The sequence below is a fragment of the Chionomys nivalis genome, chromosome 4 (genome assembly GCF_950005125.1).
Source record: "Chionomys nivalis chromosome 4, mChiNiv1.1, whole genome shotgun sequence".
Lineage (NCBI taxonomy): Eukaryota > Metazoa > Chordata > Mammalia > Rodentia > Cricetidae > Chionomys > Chionomys nivalis.
Window position 1 is genome coordinate 109843920 of NC_080089.1, and position 26524 is coordinate 109870443.

The 26524-nt window shown below is 40.0% G+C and overlaps 1 protein-coding gene across 24 annotated transcripts in view; it reads left to right on the forward strand.

Moving 5' to 3' along the window:
* Positions 1-26524, forward strand: part of Clasp2 (cytoplasmic linker associated protein 2) — a 212216-nt gene that overhangs the window by 74817 nt on the left and 110875 nt on the right. For 17 of the 24 annotated variants that reach the window (XM_057766225.1, XM_057766227.1, XM_057766233.1 and 14 more), the window contains one exon: positions 3906-4052. In XM_057766225.1, the coding sequence (XP_057622208.1) occupies positions 3906-4052 (147 nt within the window). Of the gene's footprint in view, positions 1-3331; positions 3527-3905; positions 4053-26524 lie in introns of those variants that run through there. The other 7 variants (XM_057766238.1, XM_057766242.1, XM_057766245.1 and 4 more) reach the window with 1 other exon arrangement.

Below are 26524 nucleotides of genomic sequence, written 5' to 3' on the forward strand. Positions count from 1 at the left end.
TGGACGGTAGAGCAGAAGCTCTGAAGTACTGGTTCTAGTCTTATGTTTCTTGTGTCAAACATTGGTTGCTTTTAAGGTTTTTAAAAATTAGGCATTGTATCTAGTGAGTGTAGTTGTGGGTATGTGCACATGAGTGTAGCCACCAGTGATGTGGATTCTCTGGAGCTGGACTTATGGGTGCTTGTGATACTGGGAACTGAACTTGGGTCCTGTGCAAAAGCAGTAAGTGCTCTTAACTGCTCTCCCTTCAGCCTTTTAGGGTCGTTTTCCGTTTTGTTTTTAGGATTTATTTTTGTTTTATGTGTACAGGTGTTTTGCCTGCATGTATGTCTGTGCATCATGCGCATGCCCAGCCTGAGGATGCCAGAAAGGAGGGGGGGGGTCAGATCCCCCTGGAAGTCGAGTTGGAGACAGCTGTAAGCCTTTATGTGGGTGCTTGGAGCTGAGCCCTGGTCCTCTGGAGGAGCAGCCTGTGCTCTTAACTGCTGAGCCATTTCTCTAATTCCCTTCTGGGTGTAGTTTTAAGCTGAAAAATTTTTTTTTCTGGTTATAACCTCCACTGAGAAGAGATTTATTTTTAAAATTTACCTTTTCTAACTGGTTTGTGAGACAAGTGTATTCAGTGACTATTCTTGTCTAGTTGTTCTTACACTGATGGTCACTGGAATGAAAAAGAAAGCCCAACTGTGAAGTTCACCTCTTCAAAGAATAACACACGTTAGATCACTTTAGAATATAAGATGCTTCTTGGTATTTCAGTACACAGGAAGTTTAATTTATGTATTTAGCACAGAAAATAATTTTCTATTTTATCTTTTTAAAAATTTTATATCCTTTCAGATTTAATTTAACCTAATGTTTTATCAGTTTTTTTCTGGTTTTTTTTTTTTTTTTGTAATTTTGTGTACATTTACTCCTTTTGTTTTTTGCCCTAGATAAGGACTTTGTGAACCAATCTCAGTTGTTCTTGTGGTACTGAAACATAGCTGTCCCTATTTCTTTACAGATTGTGGGTTACTTTGTTGTTATCATGTCATAATCGAGCAATTGCACATTTGTATGTAGATTTCAAGGCCTATGATATTTGCCGTGTGACCTTTTTAATTAAAAAGAAAATCTACCAAGCTCTGCTTTAGAAGAGTGGCTCACACATGATTGTTAGGAGGCATCCTAAACAGCAGTGTATCAGACTGAGTCGTCATAGTTTCTGATGCAGTACAGGTGCGTCGTACACATCTTAGGGGGACTGACAAAATAACCCAGCAGGTGAAGGTGCTGCCATGCCTGATGTCTTGAGTTCAGTCCCCTTGGCCAACATGATAGAAAGAGAACTAACTCCTGAAAGCAGTCCTCTGACCTCCACATGAATGCCATAGCACCTGGCACACAGAATAAATAAGTGTGATAATAATTTAAAATGCATCTCTAACAAATGTCAGGTGATTGTGAGCTTTTGTCTGAATACCACATTGAGGGGTACTACCATGGATATTACTAAATGTATCTTTGATTTCTGTGGTCTCAAATAAATTACATGCTGAATATCCCTTGTCTGAATTGCCTGGAACCAAGAGTGTTTCAGATTTTAAGTCTTTTTTCTGTGTTTTGATTATTTGTATGAGTCTATGTATATTTAATTGAATATCCCTAATCTCCAAATTCAAAATACAAATATTTTCAGATCTGAAAATTAGCATTATATTATTGAAAAGCACCAAATTTTGGAATAGTTCCTATTTTCAATTCTTTAGAGATGCTTTAGCTCTGGTTTGTGTACTACTTGCCAATAGTGTTGAAATCCCCGATCCTTTTAATTGTTTTTCTCTCAAGAACGCAGCTTTATAATAACTACAAACTCTGAATAGCTCACATGTCTGTGAGCTCTGGAATGCACAGCAGTAAACTGTGGTTCTTTCCTGCACCATAACTACCAGCAACAACAAAACCTCCCAATGTTATTTTCCTATCTAGTGAAGAGACACAGGAGGCCACAGTGGATGCTCTACTTCTTTATTGCTCTGTGGGGTTCCAAACTGACTGGCTTAGTTAGGAGTTTGGGGAGTGCTCAGAAGACACAAGGTGAAGGTAATCTTTACACCTCAGTACTGACTAGACAGTCATTTGTGAAAATTTATTATTTGTTTCTTGGGACTTGTATGCTTAACTATGTTAGCAGAGTTTTAAAAATCCTGGTAGCTTGAGAATGTTAAGAGTTAATTTCTTTAAATGTTAGGGACGCTTATCTTTTCAGTTCTTGTGTGTATAGCAAGGGAACACCGTTTCCATGGTAACTTCTGCCTCGTCTGTTTAAGTGCCTGACTTTCTGTAGATTTTTGTGTCTGTTCTGTTGTGTGTGTGTGTGTGTGACTATAATGATGAACCAAAAAAGTTTATTTTGAATTGTTTTGGTATTAATATATTTAAAGCACAAATTTTAAGTGCATTAATTTCTCCATACTGGCTTCCTAATTGTGTTAGGATAAAAGAATTTTGTATTTAAACTAGAAGATGAGTTTGGCTTGCAGAGGGTGGAGGGGTAGAAGTGATGTTAACAAAACATTTGCTGAAATGGAACATGATTTTCAATCTTTTCTTTTCTCTAATAAGCAGTCTTTTCTTTGCCCCGTCTAACAGTTACACTGGTGGTATGTTTTCATGGAGACCACTTATTCTGGATGAGTAGGCATATGCATGGTGAAAACAGAAGGGATGGGAAGAAGATTCTGACATTGGTCTAAAGCCTGTGGTAAAGCTGCTTCTCTGCCTCACCCATCTTGTTTGTCAGGATTGGTTTTGCAGGGTCCTAGAGAAACCGTTTCTCAGCAGAGTACATGGCATCTGTCTTGTGAGTGGGGGAGGGAGGAGTTGTCTGGAGGCTGGTGAGCTTGTGTGTGAGGAGATGATAGCAGTGTGGCTGTGAATATTCCAGAAGGAGACTGCAGAACCTCTGAGAGTCACTTAAGAGCAGAGACTGTTGACTTTCATTTCTGTTGCTACGTAGGCAGCACATTGTGAGGTTGCAGACAGAGTTAATTATGTACGGCAGTGAGCCCTGCTGTTCCCATGCTTTCCTGATGCAGTAGCACACAGCACAGTGATTATTGCCTAAAATCTAATGTCCTATTTATTTGGATTTTCATGTGTATTAAGGAAGAGAAAACAAACCTACATTTATAGATCTTTAGTATGAAATGCTTTCACATTTTTGTTAGAGAATACATTGTAAGTGCATAGAGGATTTTTTTTAATGCATGGAGAATTTTTACCTTTCATCTAGCAGTTGCTGCCATAAGATGATGTCACCTTGCAGCTGATTGGCTGTTGCAGCACCTAGGGCAGGGAAGAGAAAGAAAAATGCCGGCACAAACCTCAGTGGTGGTTCTGTGGTTGTTTCTATCTATTTTTGATAGAATCTTTGATTAGTATCAAATTTACTGTATTTGGCCATGTGAACTATTAGGACCTATTCTAGGGTGAGGGAAATTCGGAGGAATGAGGCGGCTGATTTGCAAACGGATCTGTGATTGTAAGTTGCAGAAATCTGAGCATAGGAATAAGGCAGGGCGTGCTGCAAGATTGACTATGGGAGGGGCTGGCAGAAAATGTTTCTACGAGCATCAAAAAGAGACGCTTTGACTGTTCTAAAGCTGACATGCTTGCTTTTATGTTTTGACATGTATATATAGGAAATGTGACAATAAGGTATTTTGTATTTTAAATCACAGAGGTTATTTTGTAAAATGTTAACCAATATATAAATATTTATTCAAAGGATCTTTATTTTTTATTTGTATCCTACCTAAATAATGATTTTTCTCTGTAGCTCTATTTTATTTTTGAGTCTTAATGGAAAATGGTAAAAAGCTTAGCTTCCTTAAGAATCTATTTCCTTATGCTTTGTGCAGATAAAAGCTTTGATGATGAGGAATCAGTGGATGGAAATAGACCGTCATCAGCTGCTTCAGCCTTCAAGGTTCCTGCACCTAAAACATCTGGAAATCCAGTCAACAGTGGGAGAAAGCCTGGTTCAGCAGGTGGCCCTAAGGTTGGAGGTAATGTAGATCCATGTGCATGCTTCATGCATCTTGATGCTCAGTGCTTCGGAGCAGTGTGTTTATTCATGACTGCTGCAGAAAATGCAGGTCTGGAGACAGTGTTGTGTCTTACAAATGAATATTATAAGTTGTTACTTCCATAAGAACATGTATGAATTTATGTTTTCTTGTGGGTACTTATTTTTAAGCCACCAGCTTTAAAGGAAAGATTCAAAGTAGTTTTGGTGTATATCTTTTAAAGGGAGTGGTATTCCAGGATTGGGCCATTTTTGGGTACTGTATCTGTGCTTTCAAGTGCAGAAATAGAGAATGTATTTTCACAGATGTCTAGGTGTAGTAAATTAAATTGTTGAAAATACTGGGCCCTGAAAAATTTGTCACAATAGGAATTGGGTGGTGGTCAAGTAAAACTGACTTAAAAAAGAAATAGAGAATGTATTTTCACAGATGTCTAGGTTAGTAAATTAAATTGTTGAAAATACTGGGCCCTGAAAAATTTGTCACAATAGGAATTGGGTGGTGGTCAAGTAAAACTGACTTAAAAAAATGGTTTCTGGGTTGGTAATAATAAATTTAAAAAATGGGGAAAAGCAGGTTTTTATGCAGTTATGTGGTATATCCTTGGGCTTTTTGGAACTGTTTCCAGTATATTTCTAGTATATTTTTCATATTAGACTCCTTGAATTAGGATTCATGAATATCTACCAGGTGTGAATTTCTGCTGGATCTCTCTGGTAGAATGAGTCTGTAAGAGCACATACTATTCGAATGCAAGAGGTCTCTGATCTTTCTTACACACTCACAGAACGTCTTGTTTACAGTAACTGGTGTGGAAATCAAGATCTTAAAGATTTTTGTGTTTTATCTTTCTGTCTATGGTACCTTGATTAACAACAAAAAGAAAAGGAAAATAAAAACTGCATCTTTACTAGGTTGGTTCCATTTCAGCACAACCGAACATGCTTTCCAAGTCATGTGATTGAGAATGTAGGGATGCTATTGGGGATCTTCCTTCCTTCCTTATTTCCATCCTCCCTTCCTCCTTCCCTTCCTTCTTTGCTTCCTTCCTTTCTTTTTCTTTTTTTATGAATGCAGATCTCTGTGTTGCCCTGGTGGCTGGAACTGACTATGTTTGTAGTTCTTGCAGACAGAAAGATGTTAGGTAGGAGTTGTGTCGTCGTCCTAGAGAGTGACTCCTGATCAGCATTGGAGCCTTGCCGTTTTCTCCTCTCCCTGCTCCTCTTTCTCCTCCTCTTATGTTTCAGCAGTTGCAGATTCACTCTTGTTTCTTTTATTTGTCCCTGCCCACCACTTGATTACCTGTTTGGTCATGGGCTCTTTTTTTACAGGTTGTGTCTCCCTTTGTAGCTCAAGCTGACCTCTAAATCATAATTACATGTGCTCGAGTTACAAGCATGTGCCATCATGCAGGCTTCCACTGCTCTTTTCTGTCTAAGAAACAAGCTACTAGTCGGAGGGTATTGATAATGTGTCTGAAATAATGCCATTCTTGGCTATCAGTCTTTCTTTGAAAACTCGAGATGTTCTAGTGTTGGCAGACACATTGATTTTTAAATTAGCTGCCAGGAGTTTTCTTATATTTGCTGCAGCATTTTTGTATTGGAAGGACCTACTCGCAGAACTCAACAATGTTATCCTGATTGATGGCCAGTTATTGTGTGATGAAAGGAACCAGCTCTATGTACAGTCAAGAACAGGAAGTTATGTGCACTAACTCTATTAGAAAATGGCTTCTTTTTACTTATCTCTACACAGACCAGTGTTTTCTTGAGAGGACAAAATTGACACTATTTGTATTGTATCATCATATATATATCTTTTTCCTGCCTGGATACTTTACCTTGTTTTATCACAGTCTTAAATTGGTTAAAAATTTTGTCTAGATATTTGGATTGCCTTTAGTTTTTTGTTTGTTTGTTTGCTGTTACAAACCATGCTGTCATTCTTTCATGTATATCTTTCAGCATATCTCAGTTGTCCTCCTATGACTAAGTTTTTTATTGTTGTTGTTTTCTGATAGCTTTCTTTTTTAATTTTTAAATTTATTTAATGTGCATTGGCATTTCATCTGCATGTGTGTCTGCGAAAGGGTGTTGGATCCCCTGGAACTGTTACAGACAGTTGTGAACTGCCATGTGGGTGTTGGGAATTGATCCAGGGTCTTCTGGAAGAGCAGCTAGTGCCCTTTCTTTCTTTCTTTCTTTCTTTCTTTCTTTCTTTCTTTCTTTCTTTCTTTCTTTCTTTCTTTCTTTCTTTGAAACAGTTTGTTTATTTTTAAGAGAAAACTGTCTTTTCATTTTACATACCAATCCCGGTTCCCACTCCCTCCCCTCCTCCTCTTCCCTCCACTTACCCCCCACTCCACATCACACCTACTTCTCAGAGAGGATAAGGCACATTGCTTTGGGGAAGGTCCAAGGCCCTTCCTACTTTTTCTAGGCTTAGTAAGGTATCCATCCAAAGAGAATGGGTTCCAAAATGCCAGTACAAGGATTAGGGATAAATCCCCATGCCACTGCCTGTGGCCCTGTAGTCTGCCTCAGCCATATGACTGTCACCTACATTCAGAGGAACTAGTTTGGACTTGTGCTGTTTCCTTCCCTGTCTGACTGAAGTTGGTGAGCTCCCATTAGCTCAGGTAAACTGTTTCAGTGGGTGTACCCATCATGGTCTTGACCTCTTTGCTCATATTCTCCCTCCTCCCACTCTTCAACTGGACTTTGGGAGCTCAGTCTAGTGCTCCGATGCAGGTCTCCGCCTCTGTTTCCATCAGTTGCTGGATGAAGGTTCTGTGGTGATATTTAAGATATTCATTAGTCTGACTATGGGCAAGGCCAGTTTGGGTACCCTCTCCTCTGTTGCTTAGGGTCTTACCTGGGGTCATTCTTGTGGATTCCTGGGAATTTCTCTAGTGCCAGGCTTCTTGCTAGCCCCATAATGGCTCCCTCAATCAAAATATCTCTTTCCTTGCTCTCATTTCTGTCCTTTCTCCATCTCAACTATCCCATTACCTCAGGTTCTGCTCCCCCCTCCCCTTTTCCCCTTGTCTTCCTCTCTTGCCCTCCCTATTCTCATAACCCCATGCTCCCAATTTTGTCAGGCGATCTTGTCTGTTTTCCCTTTCCAAGTGGATCTATATATATTTTTCTTAGGGTTCAACTTGTTACTTAGCGTCTCTCGGATCATGAACTGTGTAGCCTCAATATCCTTTGCTTTACAGGTAGTATCCACTTATGAGTGAGTATATACCATGTTCATCTTTCTGAGTCTGGGTTACGTCACTCAAGATGGTTTTTTCTAGGTCCATCCATTTGCATGCAAATTTCAAGGTGTCATTGTTTTTTACCTCTAATGTGTAAATGCACCACATTTTCTATATCCATTCTTCGGTTGAGGAGCATCAGGGATACAAAGAACATTTCTAAACATAATGAAAGCAATATATAACAAGCTAACAGCCAACATCAAATTAAATGGAGAGAAATTCAAAGCGATCCCACTAAAATCAGGAACAAGACAAGGCTGTCCAGTCTCTCCATATCTATTCAGTAGAGTTCTTGAGGTTCTAGTTAGAGCACAAGACAACAAAAGGAGATCAAGGGGAATTCAGATTGAAAAGGAAGAAGTCAAACTTTTGTTATTTGCAGATGATATGATAGTATATATAAGAGACCCCAAAAACTCTATTAGGGAACTTCTATAGCTGATAAATACCTTTGTATTGTGGCAGAATACAAGAGCAACTAAAAAAAAAAAAAAAATCAATAACCCTCCTTTATACAAATGACAGAAGCTGAGAAGAAATCAGAGAAATATCACCCTTCACAATAGCCACAAATAACATAAAATATCTTGGGGTAACACTAACCAAAGAAGTGAAAGACCTGATTGACGAAAACTTTTAAGTCTTTGAAGAAGCAAATTGAAGAAGATACCAGAAAATGTAAAGATCTCCTATGCTCTTAAATAGGTAGGATCAATATAATAAATCTATAGATTCAATACAATTCACTGCAGTTGTAATGCAATTCAGTGAATCTATAGTTTCAAAATCCCAACACAATTCTTCACAGACCTTGAAAGAACAATCCTCAATTTCATATGGAAAAATAAAAAACCCAGAATAGCCAAAACAATCCTGTACAATAAAGGAACTCCCAGAGGCATTACCATCCCTGACATCAAGCTCTATTATAGAGCTATAGTAATGCAAACAGCTTGATTTTGGCATAAAAACAGAGATTGGCCAATGGAATCAAATCGAATTAATCCACATACCTATGAGTACCTGATTTTTGACAAAGACCCATGTCTTTAGCCCCAGTTGTTTTTTTCTAGTGGCCTGGTAATGCCATGCAGGTGCCTTATTACTGAGGCACCTCCATCATGCCTTTAGTTTTTAAGGGCAGTAGAACTAAGTGACTTGTTGCAAACCAAAGAAATAATGAATGAATGTAATTATTAACAGTCTTCATGTACCTCATGCTTCTTCAGGTTAGCCTCAAGCCCATTCTGTAGCCCACGCTGACTGGCCTTGCACTTTGTATCCTCCTGCTTCAGTGTCCTGAACACTAGGATTATAGGTGGGTGCCACTTGTTTGATTCATTGGAATGAGATTCTGAAGCTCAACGGAATGAGAAGGGAATATTAAGGGTTCTTAAATTTGGCCGTGCTCTCCAAAAGGATCACAAGTCTAGTTCTGGAAAAAGTAGTTCTTGAAGAACGCATATGTTCTTGCTTTCTTCATCTCCTTCTTTTCTCGCCCCTCCTGCACCTCTTCTGAAATATTGTTTTTATTCATTTCATTGGGGAGCTTAGGCGCTTTATTTTTTTAGTTTTACTGATGAGCAGATTCTAGTTTGGAAAAGTTAGGTAACTTTCCTAGGGTAGAGTATTTATTAAGGAACAAAGTATAAAATCCACCTTGTTGTTGCTGCTGCATGCTCATCTATGTTGATAAATTGGGTTTGCTGGTACTGTGCTCCCAAGCCCTGTGTCAAATTAGAACTTAGCCAGTGGGACTCCAGCAGACAGTACACAAACCTGTGACTTTTACAATGTAAATGCCAAGACTTTTACTTATTTTTTTGTTGAAATTTGGCCTTCTTTGTTATATTTTAGTTTGGAGTTGTTTCTTTTTAATGGTTGCCTGGAGCCCAGGCTAGCCACCAACTTGCTACTGTAGTCAACACTGACCTTGAAAGCTTGGTCTTCCTGCAGGCACTACCATGCTTGGCTTGAGATTGCCTTCAGAGTTTGTTTTCTGAGTTACAGTAGCTCTATTCCTGTGCCTGTTGTTTTCATTAGTGTCTGTTTTTTGAAATAAGAGAAGAATTGGGTGATTGTATAATTTCATTTTTGCTTGTTTTGTTTTGTTTCGAAACAGGGTTTCTCTGTGTGGTCCTGGCTGTCCTGGAACTCCTTCTGTAGACCAGACTGGCCTTGAACTCACAGAGATCCCCCTGCCTCTGCCTCCCGAGTGCTGGGATTAAAGGTATGTGCCACCACTGCCTGGCCATATTGTAATTTCATTGTTTATAATTAGTAATAGATTTTGAGGTTAGTAACTTGTCACATTCGTACACCACTGAACAAATCCTGTTTCCAAAAGTTCTTAGTCTTTTCTTTCTTGGTCACTCATTTATGTGAACCAAGTGTTTTCTTTCTATTGTTTTTCTTTAATATCAATGACTACTTTGAAATTGCTTTAGCCAGACAACCACAGCACTTTTCTGGTAGAAGTTCACCCCCCGGCAACACAACAGGTCAAGGCCAGCCTGGAGCTGCTTCAGTAAGTAAATAATAGTGTTAGTTGTTAGTAAATACCAGCATCTCACAGTTAGTGGGGCCTTCTCAGTCCTCAGTTTTCTTTATTTATATCTGGCCTGAGTTTATTTTAGTAACTTCTAAACACCTACTTTCTACAGGTGATGTTAATCATTTCCATTCCCCAACATAGAAGGAAGAGAGTTGCTTTCTGACTTAAATAGATAAGCATGAGAGGAATCACACATATTTAATCTCAAAGTATTTGTTGTTGACTGTGATGCAGAATTCTATTAGATATCCATTTCCTTGTGATGTAGCTCAGTTGGTGGAGTACTTGCTTCATGTGCATGGACATGATATAAACTTCATGAGCTCTGTCCTCCTGTAACTCTGGCACTCAGGAAGTTCAAGCTGCATAGCAAGTTTCAAGCCAGACTGGGGACAGAAAGAATCACAAACAGAAAACCCAAATAACATTTCCGTATGTATGCTTTGGTTTTGACAATGGGAAACAATCGTTGACTCAGAAGATTTTATCACTAAGGATGTCCAAAGGATGTTCTGGCCTTAAGTTCATAGACAGAACCTCAGAGTTGAATGTTTTCACCATGATAGGTACTTGTTAGCAGGGATGAGGGGAGACCTGTGATGTGCCCACGCTCAGAGACTTCCTCGTGTACCATTTCCTGGGCATTTCCTAAACAAATGTCCACGTGTATGCTTCTTATTTATGTCCCAAATAGAAGTCTTTTACTAAATTTGGACCTTAGAGATCAGCCAGTCACCATTTGGACTTAAGTCTGTTTGAACTTCTGATCTTTGTACATAATACTGTGCCCTGGTAATGTGAGTCTTAACTTTGGTTTTAAGGTAAAAATGATTTGAGAAAATAGTGTTCTTGGAAGTAGCCATTTGCACATTTCCTCACTGAATGTGGGCTTCACTACAGTTACTTTCTTTGACATTAGCAGTTTTTTTTTTCCCCATGTAAAACATAAACTGTCAAAGACATTTCTTTGTGCAAGTCTTATTTTTTGAGGCATTCAGAATATTTAGGAAAAGTGAAGGAAACAATTTGCTTGAAATTTGAATATGATTTGAAGACCTATACTCAAGACCCAAGTTACTGTTTTCATCTGCAGTTTGATGTGGAAGTTATTTTGGGTTTAACTTCATGGTGTGTACTGAAAGGACTATAAAGAGAGATTCAGTTCAAGGTCTTAATTCTGAGACAGGGTCTCGTGTATCTCCAGTCTGTCCTTGAACTGGTTTTATACACGTGAGATGACCTTGAAATTCTGATCCTTTTGTCTCTTAATGCTGAATGCTAGGATTACAGGTATATGCCAGTGCATGCAGTTTTTTCTCTACTGGGGCTGATAGAAACTAGGGTTCTGTGCATGCAAGGCAATCAATCACTCCCTCAACAGAACTGTTATCTCTAGCCCTCAATTTCAGGTTTTTAGTTTTACAAAGATACCCGCATTGCCTGCTCATGTTACTGGTAGTTACTGGTAGCATTTGAGTCTTTCCATGCAGAATTTACCTGTTCTTTTTGGATGGGAAAAGAGGTGTTAGAATATTATAAAACCTCAGACACAAATCTGTTCCAGTTTTGCTTTAGAAAGGATGGCCTGTCATTGAGAAAGATTGCCTGTGTGAGAAATTTTTAACTTCACTGTAATTGATTCATGTAAAGTTGAAGCTTACAATAATGGCTACAATCCCAGGCTTATATTTATATTTGTGTACATTCTGATGCAGTTGAATCATGGAATGTTATTTCTCTAATGGGCATAATGTGGATTAAATATTTTTCCTTGTTAACCTGTCATTTGTCTTTTTAAGAAATGTTCTTGTATATTGCTTACCAATGAAAATAATTGGGAGACATCATTTTGTTTTAAATATAAAAGTCATGCCAATTGCTAAAATACACAGTATAACTAGAAAACATTTTAGGAGCTAGAGAGATGATTGGGCTGTTAAGAGCATATACTGCTTTCAAAGAGAAACCATGTTTGGTTCCTCCCATTCACACCTGGCACTTTACAGCCCCTGCAAGTCCAGCTCTGGGGGCATCAAGTAACTCCAGCCTCTGAGGGCACCTGCACTCATCTGCACACATTCATACAAAACATATGTGTATATATAATTTTAAATAATCTTTCAAAAACTTGAGTAGTGTCTTGCCTCAGTAATGCCATCAACCTGAGATAGCCAGTGTGTGATTTCTTTCCTCCTATAATAGCATCATTCCCTTTTTATTTATGTATTAGATTATCTCCTCCTAGGGAAGAATATATTCTTCAGTGTCAAGAATGGACGCCATTACCTCCATTGGAACATCTTTATAGTTGTCTTAGTCTGTTTTCTGTTATTGTCACAGTATGCCTTAGACTCGATAATTTATAGAGAAGAGAGATTTATTTTCTCTAATAAAGAAATGCTGGACAGGGCAGGAGAGATGGCTCAGCCGTTAAAGGCTAGGCTCACAACCAAAAATATAAGAAATGCTGGACAATGTAATTTCTTGTTAGTGGCACATACTGAAGGTCCTCCTGCTCAAACACCACATGACAACAGTGTCCTGCTCCATTTTCCTCTCATAAAGCTGCTCGTCTCATCCCAGAAACCCCACCTCCATCATCTCCTGGAGTTTACCTTCAAACACTATCAGTATGAATTTGAGGAACATGGTAGGCATCTGACACAGGAGTTGTGGGGAACATTTTTAGGTGGTGGTTTCCCTTTTCATGTCATTTAGTTTCTTTGCAGTGTAATGCCATTAGAAAGAACGCAGATCTCATAATATGACTTTTTGTGTCTCTATTTTGTAGAAAATTCCACTAAATGAGATTACTTAATCTAAAGCTGTATCTTTAAATAATATTATTTTACCTTCTTCGCCTTTGTATATACAATAGCCTTGTTAAATTTTGCCATTTTGGTGTGGGAAAATGACTTCTTTTAGTTTGCACTTTCTGTCTGCTTTTATTTCTGAGCAGCAGCTAGCAAATATTTGCTAAAGGCTTCTAAAGCCTTTTCACATTTATTTATTTATCTATCTATTTTGTGTGCATATACATGGCAGGGTGGGATTTATGGGAGTTTGTTCTCTCCATCCACAGTATGAGTAATTGAGGATAAATTCAGGCTTGCAACAAGATCTTGTATATGACATTAAACCATCTCAATAGTCCCCAAGGACTTTTAGAGTGCTTTGTAGTCCTGAGACACACCAGTATTCAGACAACACTAGCCTCACACTCTAGGAGTTTATCTTCTGTGAGGTTCACAAATGCTGTTTTGTTTTAGGAATTTATTAAAATTTTAAAATTTTTTTAAAAATTGTCTTTCTTTTGTCTCTTTATGGCATTTTTGCAACAGGCTTCAACTCATGTTTTTGTTGTGATGTTGGAAACATCTGTCCTTTTCCCTTGGGCTCTAACTTTGCTTTCTTTGATAAAGACTTAAGTAAGGACAGTACGATTATTAAAATAGTCTTAGTTTCCTATAATACCAGGGTTTTTTTTTTTTACCATGACCTAATGTACTTGGAATTTATTTTGTATAAAGTGGCAGTGTAACCCTCTTAACTCTCTCCTTCCATTTCATTTATACATGGCCAGATAAGTCAGTAAGTTAAATAAAACCTACTTTACTCGATTGACACACCACCTTTATGTTTGAAGCTGTTTCTATACTTTCATTGTTTTGAATTCTCTTATAATGAGTGTCCCCCTACCCCCTTTGTTAAGACATGGTTTCTCTACATAGTCTTGACTGTCCTGATACTTAATTGTAGACCAGACTGGCCTTATTCTCTGCCTGGCCCAGTTTTCCATACTTCTGTTAGAAAGACTGTTTTTGTGCAGCACAGTTGGTAAATAATAGACAGTCATCGTCTACACATAAACCAGCAGTTCCCCACACTATACAAATTCTTTGTCTTCAGATACATTTCCGCACCTTGTAAAACTCTGAAGCCATTTCTTGACAACTCTGAGGCCTCTCGGCAGTAATGCTCCACCCGTAACTCCCCTGGGAACCAAGGATCTAACAATTGCCCACACTGAAATGTTGGGAACTTTCCATCATCTTCCTGAGTTCTTGTGAATGTTCTCCAAATAGAACTCGTTATTGAATAGGGGCAAGATAACCCTTAGGTGTTGAATCAGTTACTGGCCCTGGGAAAGGGGCAAAGTGACCCTCAGATGTTTTCCCTTACCTCATCTGATCTGACAACTGTTCTCCAGTCATTTATTTGTAATAGCCCTTTTGAATAAGCCGATCATAATAGTTAGAGAACAACCCCAGACACCCCCTTCCTTTTGTGGCTTTTTCCTTTTAAAGTAGCCTGTACCAACTATTCAGGGTCTTTCTGCCTTTTTGAATGCTGAAAGACCCTGTCATGACAGAATTGATAAAATCCTCATGCTTTTACATCAGCTGTGGTGTGAGAGATGGTCTCTTGGGGCTACTCCTCTGCGGTGATTGGACTCTAGGGTCCAACAGCCTAAGCTTTTGAGTAGAAAATCATTAAAATGTAAATGTAAGACATGACATTTCACTCCTAATCATTAATGTGCACTTCTTAAGAGCCAGAAGGGATGTTCACTTGTGACCACAATACAATTGTTGTATACATGAAGCTTCTATGCATTGTCTCTAAAATAGTCCCTTCCCCACTTTTATCTCCATGACTTTGATTTTTTTATTTTATTTTTGTTTTGTTTTTTTGTTTGGTTTTTCTAGACAGGGTTTCTCTGTAGGTTTAGACCTGTCCTGGAACTAACTCTGGCCTGAACTCACAGAGGTCCACTAGCCTCCTAAGTGCTTGACCTTGATGTTTTAAAGAGTCTAAACTAGTTGTTTTAGATTGTCCTATTGTTCTGTTTGTCTAATTTCTTTGTGATCTAATTTTACTTGTTCCTATAGCTCTTTTATTTTATACAAATTTTTGTCTAACATATATGTCTACCTCTCTTCAAATGTGTCATTTCCATATTAAAATTTCTTCAAGTGAGTGGAGTGGTGGTGGTGCACGCCTTTAATCCCAGCACTTGGGAGGCAGAGGCAGGCAGATCTCTGTTAGTTTGTGGCCAGCCTGGTCTACAAGAGTTAGTTCCAGGTCAGGCTCCAAAACTACAGAGAAACCTTATCCCTTAAAAACTTTAAAAAAATTTTTTTTTCTTCAAGTGTCCTAAGAAAATTTTAAAGTAACTTTTGCATCCAAAGGAAGGATGTATTTCTTCTCTCTTGTATAGCTGGTGACTTAATTCTTGGATGATGGTGTCCTTTTCTTTAAAAACTTCTTGTCTGACTTTAGTTAGCTACCTTTTAAAACCTTGTGTGTGTGTTCTGAGTTTGTCCACACTGTCTTGTCAGTCTTTCATGCCTGCAATGGCTGCTTATTTTGTTGAATTTCTGCTGCTGCTGCTTAGGGTGCTTAATAGTTGGGCCTAGTTTTTTAAGAAGTTCCTGTTAGCGTCAGAAAAGCTCTATTCTGGGGTGCTGAATAGATGGCTCAGCAGTTAAGAGCACTGACTTGTCTTCCAAGAGGTCCCAGGTTCAATTCCTCACACCCACATGGCAGCTCACAACCGTCTGTAACTCCAGTTCAAGGGGATCTGACAACTTTACACCATGCACATAAATTAAATAAGTTAAGTAATTTTTATTTTTAAAAACGTAAAGCTTCGTTCTTACTCTATTTTCTTTCCAGTCTATGTCAACATCATGTTAGATGTTCCTGAATGTTCTGAATCTGGAATAAGTTTGCTCAGATCTTTGTTTAAAATCACCTTCTTCTCTTGCTCTGTGAAAATACAGCTACATTCTGAATATGGGATTATTTTGTTTCTCTGGAGACTTTTTGTGTCTTCTTTTCCTTTGGCCTCCAGTATTTGAAGAGTTATTTTCACCTTTTAAGTGCCCCTTAACTCTGGTTCTGGAGGAATACCTTCTCTGTACAGAAGACTGTAGTTGTCTGTAGTGGGCTTAGTTATTTCTATCTCCTTACTTGAGAATTGCAATCTGAAAGGGTATTCATCTTTATTTTTTGCTAGCATGATCTTTAGTTTTGCTTACTCTGTTTTGATTTCCATGGATTTAGATAGAACATTTATTTGAATGTTTTCTTTGACAAGATGTCTGTGTTTTCACAAAGTCAGTGTCTATTGTAATTTTTTCGTCGTTGTTGTTGTTGTTTTGCCTTTTGGTTTTGGGGGACGAGGCCTTATTCTATATTCTTGGCTGGCCTGGGGCTTGCTGTATAGATAGACCACCATTGCCTCAAGCTCAGAGAACTTCACCTGCCTCAGTACTAGCATTAAAGGCATGGCTCGCTAGTATAATCTTTTTACTACTTGATAAAGATTTTTTTTTACTTATTTATTTATTTTTATTCTTTTTTAATTAAAATTTCCACCTGCTCCCCATTTCCCATTTCCCTCCCCTCCTCCCAAATATTGCCCTCCCCCCACTTCCCTCCCCCTATCCCCACTCCTCTTCTCCTCCCCCCACTCCATTCCCCCTCCCTCTCGATACTGAAGAGCAGTCCAAATTCCCTGCCCTGCGGGAGGACCAAGGTCCTTCTATCTACGTCCAGAAAGGTGAGCGTCCAAACAGGCTAAGCTCCCACAAAGCCAGTTCATGTATTAGGATCGAAACCTAGTGCCATTGTCCTTGGCTTCTCATCAGTCTTCATTGACCGCCATGCTCAGAGAGTCCGGAATCAACCCATGCTTATTCAGTCCCAGACCAGCTGGCCTTGGTGGGCTCCCAATAAATCAGTTCCACTGTCACAGTGGGTGGGTGCATCCCTCGTGGTCCTGATTTTTTGCTCATGTTCTCCCTCCTTCTGCTCCTCATTTGGACCTTAAGAGCTCAGACCGTTGCTCCAAATTGAGACTCTGTCTCTACCTCGATCCATCGCCAGACGAAGGTTCTAAGGTGATATGCAAGATATTCATCAGTATAGGATAGGGTCATTTCAGGTTCCCTCTCCTTAGTTGCCCAAGGTACCAGCTGGGGACATATTCCTGGACACCTGCGAACCCCTCAAGAGTCAAGTCTCTTGCCAACCCTAAGATGGCTCCCTTAGATAGGATATATACTTCGCTGCTCCCGTATCCATCCTTCCTATATCCCAACCATCCCAATCCTCCGAGCTCCTCCCATCCTCCCCTTCTCATATTTCTCATCCCATTTCCCCTTTGCCCCATGCCACCTCACCCGCAAGATCCCAGTTTTTGCCCTGCAATCTTGTCTACTTCCCCCTCTCCATGCGGATGACTATATGATTTTCTTTGGGTTCACTTTCTTATTTAGCTTCTATAGGATCACACATTATATGCTTAATGTCTTTTATTTTATGGCTAGAAACCGATTATGAGTGAGTGCATCCCATGTTCCTCTTTTTGAGTCTGGGATACCTCACTCAGGATAGTGTTTTCTATTTCCATCCATTTGCACGCAAAATTCGAGAAGTCATTGTTTTTTACCGCTGAGTAGTACTCTAATATGTATATATTCCACACTTTCTTCATCCATTCCTCCATTGAAGGGCATCTAGGTTGTTTCCAGGTTTTGGCTATTACAAACAATGCTGCTATGAACATAGTTGAACAGATACTTTTGTCATTTGATGTGGCATCTCTTGGGTATATTCCCAATAGTGGTATTACTGGATCTTGGGGTAGGTTGATCCCAAATTTCCTGAGAAATCGCCACACTGATTTCCAAAGTGGTTGCACAAGTTTGCATTCCCACCAGCAATGAATGAGTGTGCCTCTTTCTCCACAACCTCTCCAGCAAAGGCTATCATTGGTGTTCTTGATTTTAGCCATTCTGACAGGTGTAAGATGGTATCTCAAAGTTGTTTTAATTTGCATTTCCCTTATCGCTAAGGAGGTTGAGCATGACCTTAGGTGTCTTTTGGCCATTTGAATTTCTTCTGTTGAGAATTCTCTGTTCAGATCAGTGCCCCATTTTTTTATTGGGTTCATTAGCATTTTAAAGTTTAGTTTCTTGAGTTCTTTATATATTTTGGTGATCAGACCTTTGTCTGTTGCAGGGTTGGTGAAGATCTTCTCCCAGTCAGTGGGTTGCCTTTTTGTCTTAGTGACAGTGTCCTTTGCTTTACAGAAGGTACTCAGTTTCAGGAGGTCCCATTTATTCAATGTTGCCCTTAATGTCTGTGCTGCTGGGGATAAACGTAGGAAGTGATCTCCTGTACCCATATGTTGTAGAGTACTTCCAACTTTTTCTTCTATCAGGTTCAGTGTGTTCAGACTAATATTGAGGTCTTTAATCCATTTGGACTTGAGTTTTGTGCATGGTGATAGATATGGATCTATTTTCATTCTTCTACACGTTGACAACCAGTTCTGCCAGCACCATTTGTTGAAGATGCTCTCTTTTTTCCATTGAATACTTTTAGCTCCTTTATCAAAAATTAGGTGTTCATAAGTTTGTGGGTTAAAATCAGGGTCTTCTACTCGGTTCCATTGGTCGACTTCTCTGTTTTTATGCCAATACCAAACTGTTTTCAATACTGAGGCTCTGTAATAGAGTTTGAGGTCAGGGATGGTAATGCCTCCAGACGATCCTTTATTATATAAGATTGTTTTGGCTATCCTGGGTTTTTTGTTTCTCCATATAAAGTTGATTATTGTCCTCTCAAGATCTGTGAAGAATTTTGATGGGATTTTGATGGGGATTGCATTGAATCTATAAATTGCCCTTGGTAGAATTGCCATTTTTACTATGTTGATCCTCCCTATCCAAGAGCAAGGGAGATCCTTCCATTTTCTGGTATCCTCCTCAATTTCTTTCTTCATTGACTTAAAGTTCTTGTCAAATAGATCCTTTACTTCCTTGGTTAGGGTTACCCCAAGATATTTTATGCTATTTGTGGCTATCGTGAAGGGTGATGCTTCTCTGATTTCCATCTCTGCTTCCTTATCCTTTGTGTATAGGAGGGCAACTGATTTTTTGGAATTGATCTTGTATCCTGCAACGCTACTAAAGGTGTTTATCAGCTGAAGGAGTTCTTTGCTGGAGTTTTTGGGGTCGCTTATGTACACTATCATATCGTCTGCAAATAATGAAAGTTTAACTTCTTCCTTTCCGATTTGAATCCCTTTGATCCCCTTATGTTGTCTTATTGCTATTGCTAGAATTTCAAGCACTATATTAAAGAGGTATGGAGAGAGTGGACAACCTTGTCGTGTTCCTGATTTTAGTGGAATAGCTTTGAGTTTCTCTCCATTTAATTTGATGTTAGCTGACGGCTTGCTATAAATAGCTTTTATTATAGTTAGGAACGACCCTTGTATTCCTAATCTCTCTAAGACCTTTATCATAAAGGGATGTTGAATTTTGTCAAATGCTTTTTCAGCATCTAATGAAATGATCATATGGTTTGTTTCTTTCAGTTTATTTATATGATGGATTACATTGATAGATTTTCGTATGTTGAACCAGCCCTGCATCTCTGGGATGAAGCCTACTTGATCATAATGGATAATTTTTCTGATGTGTTCTTGGATTCGGTTTGCCAGTATTTTATTGAGTATTTTTGCGTCGATGTTCATGAGTGAGATTGGCCTGTAGTTCTCTTTCTTGGTTGTTTCTTTGTGTGGTTTTGGTATCAGAGTAACTTCAGCTTCATAAAAGGAATTTGGCAATGACTTCTCTGTTTCAATATTGTGAAATACATTAAGGAGTATAGGTATTAGGTCTTCTTGGAAGTTCTGGTAGAATTCTGCATTGAAGCCATCTGGACCTGGGCTTTTTTTGGTGGGGAGGTTTTTTATAACAACTTCTAATTCTTCGCGACTAACAGGTCTATTTAGATTGTTCACCTGGTCCTGGTTTAACTTTGGTATATGGTACTTATCTAAAAAAGTGTCCATTTCTATAACATTTTCCAATTTTGTGGCATACAGATTTTTGTAGTAAGATCTAATGATTCTCTGAATTTCCTCTGAGTCTGTGGTTATGTCTCCCTTTTCGTTTCTGATTTTGTTAATTTGCGTATTCTCTCTCCGCCGTTTGATTAGTTTGGATAGGGGTTTATCAATCTTATTGATTTTCTCCATGAACCAGCTTTTTGTTTCATTGATTCTTTGGATTGTTTTCTGTGTTTCTATTTTGTTGATTTCAGCCCTCAATTTGATTATTTCCAGTCTTCTACTTCTCCTAGGTGAGTCTGCTTCTTTTTTTTCTAAAGCTTTCAGGTGGGCTATTAAGTCTCCAATGTGTGCTTTCTCCGTTTTCTTTAAGTGGGCACTTAATGCTATGACTTTTCCTCTTAGCACTGCTTTCATAGTGTCCCATAGGTTTGAGTATGTTGAGTCTTCGTTTTCATTGAATTCAAGAAAGACTTTAATTTCTTTCTTTATTTCTTCCTTGATCCAGGTGAGGTTCAGTAGTTGACTGTCCAGTTTCCATGAGTTCATAGGCTTTCTGGGGATAGCATTGTTGTTGAATTCTAACTTTAATCCATGGTGATCTGATAAGACACAGGTGGTTACCGATATTTTTTTGTAACTGTGTAAGTTTGCTTTGTTACCGAGTATGTGGTCTATTTTCGAGAAGGTTCCATGAGCTGCAGAGAAGAAGGTATATTCTTTCCTATTTGGGTGGAATGTTCTATAGATGTCTGTTAAGTCCATTTGATTCATTACCTCCCTTAATCCTCTTATTTCTCTGTTAGGTTTCTGTTTGATTGACCTGTCCATTGGTGAGAGAGGAGTGTTGAAATCTCCTACTATTAGTGTGTGTGGTTTGATGACTGCCTTGAGTTTTAGTAACGTTTCTTTTACATAAGTGGGTGCTTTTATATTAGGGGCATATATATTCAGGATTGAGATTTCATCCTGGTGAATTGTTCCTGTTATGAGTAAAAAATGTCCATCTCCATCTCTTTTGATTGATTTTAGTTTGAAGTCAACTTTCTTAGAAATTAGTATGGCCACACCTGCTTGTTTCTTAGGTCCGTTTGCTTGATAAACCTTTTCCCAGCCCTTTACTCTGAGTAGATGTCTGTCTTTGTGGTTGAGGTGTGTTTCTTGTAAGCAGCAGAATGTTGGATCCTGTTTTCGTATCCAATCTCTTAGCCTGTGCCTCTTTATAGGTGAGTTGAGTCCATTGATATTAAGTGATATTAATGACCAGTGGTTGTTAACTCCGGTCATTTTTCCTTTCTTTCTTTTCTTTGGTAGTAGAGTTTGTGTGTTTCCCTTCTTCAAGTTGTGCTGGTGAAGGGTCTTTAGATGTCTGAGTTATTGTGGGCATTGTTGGACTCCTTGGTTTGTGATTTTCCTTCAATTACTTTCTGAAGGGCTGGATTTGTGGCTACGTATTGTTTAAATTTGTTTTTATCCTGGAAAACTTTGTTTTCTCCATTTATAGTGAACGAAAGCTTGGCTGGGTATAGTAGTCTGGGCTTGCATCCATGGTCTCGTAGTTTCTGCAGTATATCTATCCAGGACCTTCTGGCTTTCATGGTTTCCATAGAGAAATCAGGTGTAAGTCTGATAGGTTTACCTTTATAGGTAACTTGACCTTTTTCCTTTGCAGCTCTTAATATTCTTTCTTTATTCTGTATGTTTTGTGTTTTGATTATTATATGACGAGGAGATGTTTTTTTTTTGATCCAGTCGATTTGGTGTTCTGTATGCTTCTTGGACCTTCAAAGGAATATCTTTCTTAAGGTTGGGAAAGTTTTCTTCTATAATTTTATTAAATATATTTTCTGGACCATTGAGCTGTACTTCTTCTCCTTCTTCTATCCCTATTATTCTTAGGTTTGGTCTTTTTATTGTGTCCCAGATTTCCTGAATGTTTTGTGATGAGAATTTGTTGGTTATGCTGTTTTCTTTGATGAGAGTGTTTATTTTCTCTATGGTATCTTCAGTGTCTGAGATTCTTTCTTCTATCTCTTGTAATCTGTTGGTGGTACTTGTCTCTGTAGTTCCTGTTCGTTTATTCAAATTTTCCATCTCCATCCTTCCCTCGGTTTGTGTTTTCTTTATTACTTCCACTTCGTTCTTCAAGTCTTGAACCGTTTCCCTTACCTGTTTGATTACTTTTTCTTGTTTCTCTTGGTTTTCTTGGGTATCTTTGAGATATTTATTCATTTCCTCTACCTTTTTGTTTGTAATCTCTAATTGGTTGTGGCAGTTTTTCACCTCCTGTTTAAGGTCCTCTATTATTTTCATAAAATTCACTTTTGAGTCGAATTCTTCTAATTCTTCTGGATTAGGGTTTAGACTTCTCATTTCGGGATTCCTGGATCCTGGTGATGTCACGTTGCCTTTCAAGTTGTTGGGGGAATTCTTGCATTGGCGCCTGCCCATCTTTTCCTTCAAATGGAGCCAGGAGAGGCCTGATGTCTTGGACCAGTCTTTGCTGTGACTAACTCTCTAGGTGTATCTCCTCAGTGTAGGGGCAGGAACCGTTCCCTTCCAGGTGAACTCCTCAACACCAAAACATGGATGCGTGGTATTCCAATGACCCGCGTAAAGAAGGCCGAATGCAAGGGGTCGGGCGGGGTCCAGTAGAACACAGGCGACACTGCAGTACAAGCTGGAGGTGCCTGCGCTCCCTTTCGGGGGTTGCTGAGGCCTGCCCGCTGCTCTGGTTGGGTAGCCTTAGTGTAGGGGCGTTTGTGCTCTCTACCGGGACCTTCCGCCCCAGGATAGTACACACTCACCCGTCCCGATGAAACTTCTTTGCACCTACACAGGAACTCCTGGATGCCCCAATGAGCCAGGGACTAATGGAAGTAGGGCGCAGGCAGAGCAGGTCCAGCAGATCACAGCAGAGACTGCAGCCCCAGCAGCAGGGGCCCGCTTTCCCTGGCGGGGACCTTGAGGCCTGCCCTCTAGTCAGGGACTCACTGCTCTGGGTTGGTAGCCTTAGTGAAATGGCAGGAAACTGTTCCACAGCTAAGGACCTTGCAGACAAGGCAGGTTTGGGGGTGGGGGTGGGGGCGGGTGTGTAGGAGAGCAAGCCCTGCAGCAGGAGCTGGGGGAGGGGTGTTTGTGCTCTCTACCAGGACAGTCCGCCCCAGGATAGCACACACTCACCCGTCCCGATGAAACTTCTCGGCACCTACACAGGAACTCCTGGATGCCCCAATGAGCCAGGGACTAAGGGAAGTAGGGCGCAGGCAGAGCAGGTCCAGCAGATCACAGCAGAGACTGCAGCCCCAGCAGCAAGGGCCAGCTTTCCCTGGCGGGGACCTTGAGGCCTGCCCTCTGGTCAGGGACTCACTGCTCTGGGTTGGTAGCCTTAGTGAAATGGCAGGAAACTGTTCCACAGCTAAGGACCTTGCAGACAAGGCAGGTTTGGGGGTGGGGGTGGGGGCGGGTGTGTAGGAGAGCAAGCCCTGCAGCAGGAGCTGGGGGAGGGGTGTTTGTGCTCTCTACCAGGACAGTCCGCCCCAGGATAGCACACACTCACCCGTCCCGATGAAACTTCTCGGCACCTACACAGGAACTCCTGGATGCCCCAATGAGCCAGGGACTAAGGGAAGTAGGGTACAGGCAGAGCAGGTCCAGCAGATCACAGCAGAGACTGCAGCCCCAGCAGCAGGGGCCCGCTTTCCCTGGCGGGGACCTTGAGGCCTGCCCTCTGGTCAGGGACTCACTGCTCTGGGTTGGTAGCCTTAGTGAAAATCAAGATTTTTTTTTTTTTTGAGACAGGGTTTCTATATGTAGCCCTGGCTGTGCTGGAACTCTCTTTGTGGACTAGACTGACCTCAAACTCAAAGGATTTGTCTACCTCTGCCTCTTGAGTACTAGTGCTAAAGACGTGAGCTACCATCTTCTGGTAAGTTTTTTTTTTTTTAGGTGGATGATCTTTTAGTATTTTGTTACATTTTGGGACATTAGTTAAAGTGATCTATTTCTCCCCCTTTTTACTTTTTGTTATTTGTTTACTTATTTATTGGAAACACTATAATCTAGCCTGTTCTGGAACTGAATATATAGACCAGGCTGGTCTTGAACTTGTGATCTTCTAGGTTCTGCCTCCCAAGTTTTGGAAGTATAGGAATTGTGCCACTATGCCTGGATTGAATTTAGGGTTTCTTTACTATGGATTGAGTATGTCTGCCAGGGGTCCATGTGGTGAAGACTTGCTCCTAAGGGTGGCCTTATAGAGAAATGGTATGTAGCCTTGAAGAATAGGTCCCAGTGTGAGATGTTTAAGTCATTGATGGTGCTCCTCTTATAAGAGATTAAGTAATTTTTATATCCATGGTTAAAGAGTAAGCTTGGGTCCCCAGTCTGTCTGGATTCATATCTCGCCACACTGATCTCTCCTCCATGCATTACTATTATAGCATTTGTTAGGAGGCTTTCAAGGTGTTAAGATTTCCAAACTGTGTCCCAGATTGTTTTCTTTTTCCAGGGTTCCCAGTCTCAGGCATGTTGTCATAGTAACAGAAAATAGATTGGTGCATTTGTGATATTTAAATGTTTTATAACTATAGGTCTATTGTTGTGTGATGTTTTACTCTTTTGGCTTTTTTGAGGGGCCCACCACCTAGCTCCCAAATAAATCACACACAGAGGATTAGTCTTAGGTATGAATGCTCAGCATTATCTTGACTTGTTTCTTGCCAGTTTTTCTTAAATTATCCCAACTACCTTTTGCCTCTGGGCTTTTTTGTATGTTTCTTTACTTCTTTCTCCATGGCTTGCTGTGTAGCTGGGTGAATGGCTGCACTCTCTGCATGCTAGTCCTGCCTATCCTTGCTCGTACCTTGCTATTGGCCGTTCACCTCTTTTTTTCTTTGTTGTTTTTTTGTTTGTTTGTTCTGTTTTGTTTTTCGAGACAAGGTTTCTCTGTGTACAGTCCTGCTGTCCTGGAACTAGCTCTTGTAGACCACGCTGGCCTTGAACTCACAGAGATTCACCTGTCTCTGCTTCTGCCTACCGAGTGCTGGGATTAAAGGTGTGCGCCCACACCACACGGCTTCCTGTTCAGCTCTTTATTTGACCATCAAGTGTTTTTAACAGGCAAAGAATCACAACTTTACAGTTAAACAAAAGCAGCACACCTTAAAGCAATATTCCCCACGGTCTGTCTTGAACTTTCTATTTTATTCTTTTCCAGGCTATCTCTGTTACAACTCAGTAATCATTCTTTTTATTTTTAAGGTTTTAGAGTTGATAGACAGTTGTTCCATGTTTCTTCTGCAGAACTGTCTAAATAGTCCTTTTTTGTTCATTTGTTTCTTCGAGACAGTGTTTCTCTGTGTGTGGCTCTGGCTGTCCTGGAACTTTCTGGGTAGACCAAGCTGGCCTTAAACTCCCGGGTACTAGGATTAAAGACGTGCACCACCACTACCCAGAAACAGTTGCTCGTCTAAGTAGTTTTTAGTCAGCTTGACAGCTCCCCCTTTGTGAGCCTGGTTATTAGTGCTGCCTCATGAGTCGGAATATCTTTATGTCATAAACATGGAGTTCATCTTTGTTTATTTGGGGCCTTTAAACACCTAGTACCTTTTTCTTAGGCAGGGCTTCTATTGCGATAAAACACCACTATCAAAAGAAGTTGGGGAGGGAAGGACTTAATTTAGCTTACAATCCTAACACTGAGGGCAGTCAGGGCAGGAGTCCAAGCCCAGAGAAGGAACCTGGAGGCAGGAACTGATGCAGAGGGCAAAGAGGGTACTGCTTACTGTCTTGCTCTTTATGGCTTGTTCAGTCTGCTTTCTTAAGACTTTCAGAACCACCAGCCAAGGGCTAGCATCACAACAATAGGCTGAGCCCTTCTGCATCAGTCAGGAAGAAAATGACCTCCAGATTTGTCTTCAACCCCATCTTGTCTTTCTCTCAGATGCTTCTAGCTAATGTTTTTGGTTGACATAAAACTAGGCAGTACACCTTTTGTTCTTACTTTAGATTGACTTGTTTGGTTTATTTCTCTCTTTTTATTGTTTGTATTGCCCTATACATTTTTCACCCTTTCCCCCCCTTCCTCCTCTCTCCCCTTCTTCTCTATCCTGTGACCCCCCCCCCCCATGCTCCCAATTTTCTCAAGAGATCTTGTCTTTTTCTCCTGTTTAGATCCATGTATGCTTCTTTTAAGATCCTCTTTGTTGTCTAGGTTCTCTGGGGTTGTTGATTGTAGACTGGTTTTTCTTTGCTTTATGTCTAAAACCAACTTATTGTTGTTGGAGTTTCTGTCTTGCCCGGTCCCTGCAGTCCTTAAGTCCAAAAGAATCACACAGAAGTCTACATTAGTTATATACTGATTGGCCTAGTAGCTCAGACTTTTTATTAACTCTTATAACATATATTAGCCCACTGTTCTTATCTATGCTAGCCATGTGGCTTGGTACCATATTCGGCAATGCAATCACATCTTACTTCTTCTGTGACTGGGTCAGGAGTGCAGGCTAGGACTTCCTTCTTCCCAGAATTCTCCTGTTTTCATTGATCCGCCTATACTTCCTGTCTGGTTGTCCCGCCTATACTTCCTGCCTGGCTACTGGCCAGTCAGCATTTATTTAAAATATAATTGACAGAATACAGACCATTGTCCCACACCAACTTATGACTGAGTATATATTATATGTGAATTTCTGGGTCTGGGTTACCTCACTCAGTATGGTTTGTTTTTTTGTTTTTTTGTTTTTATAGATCTCTCC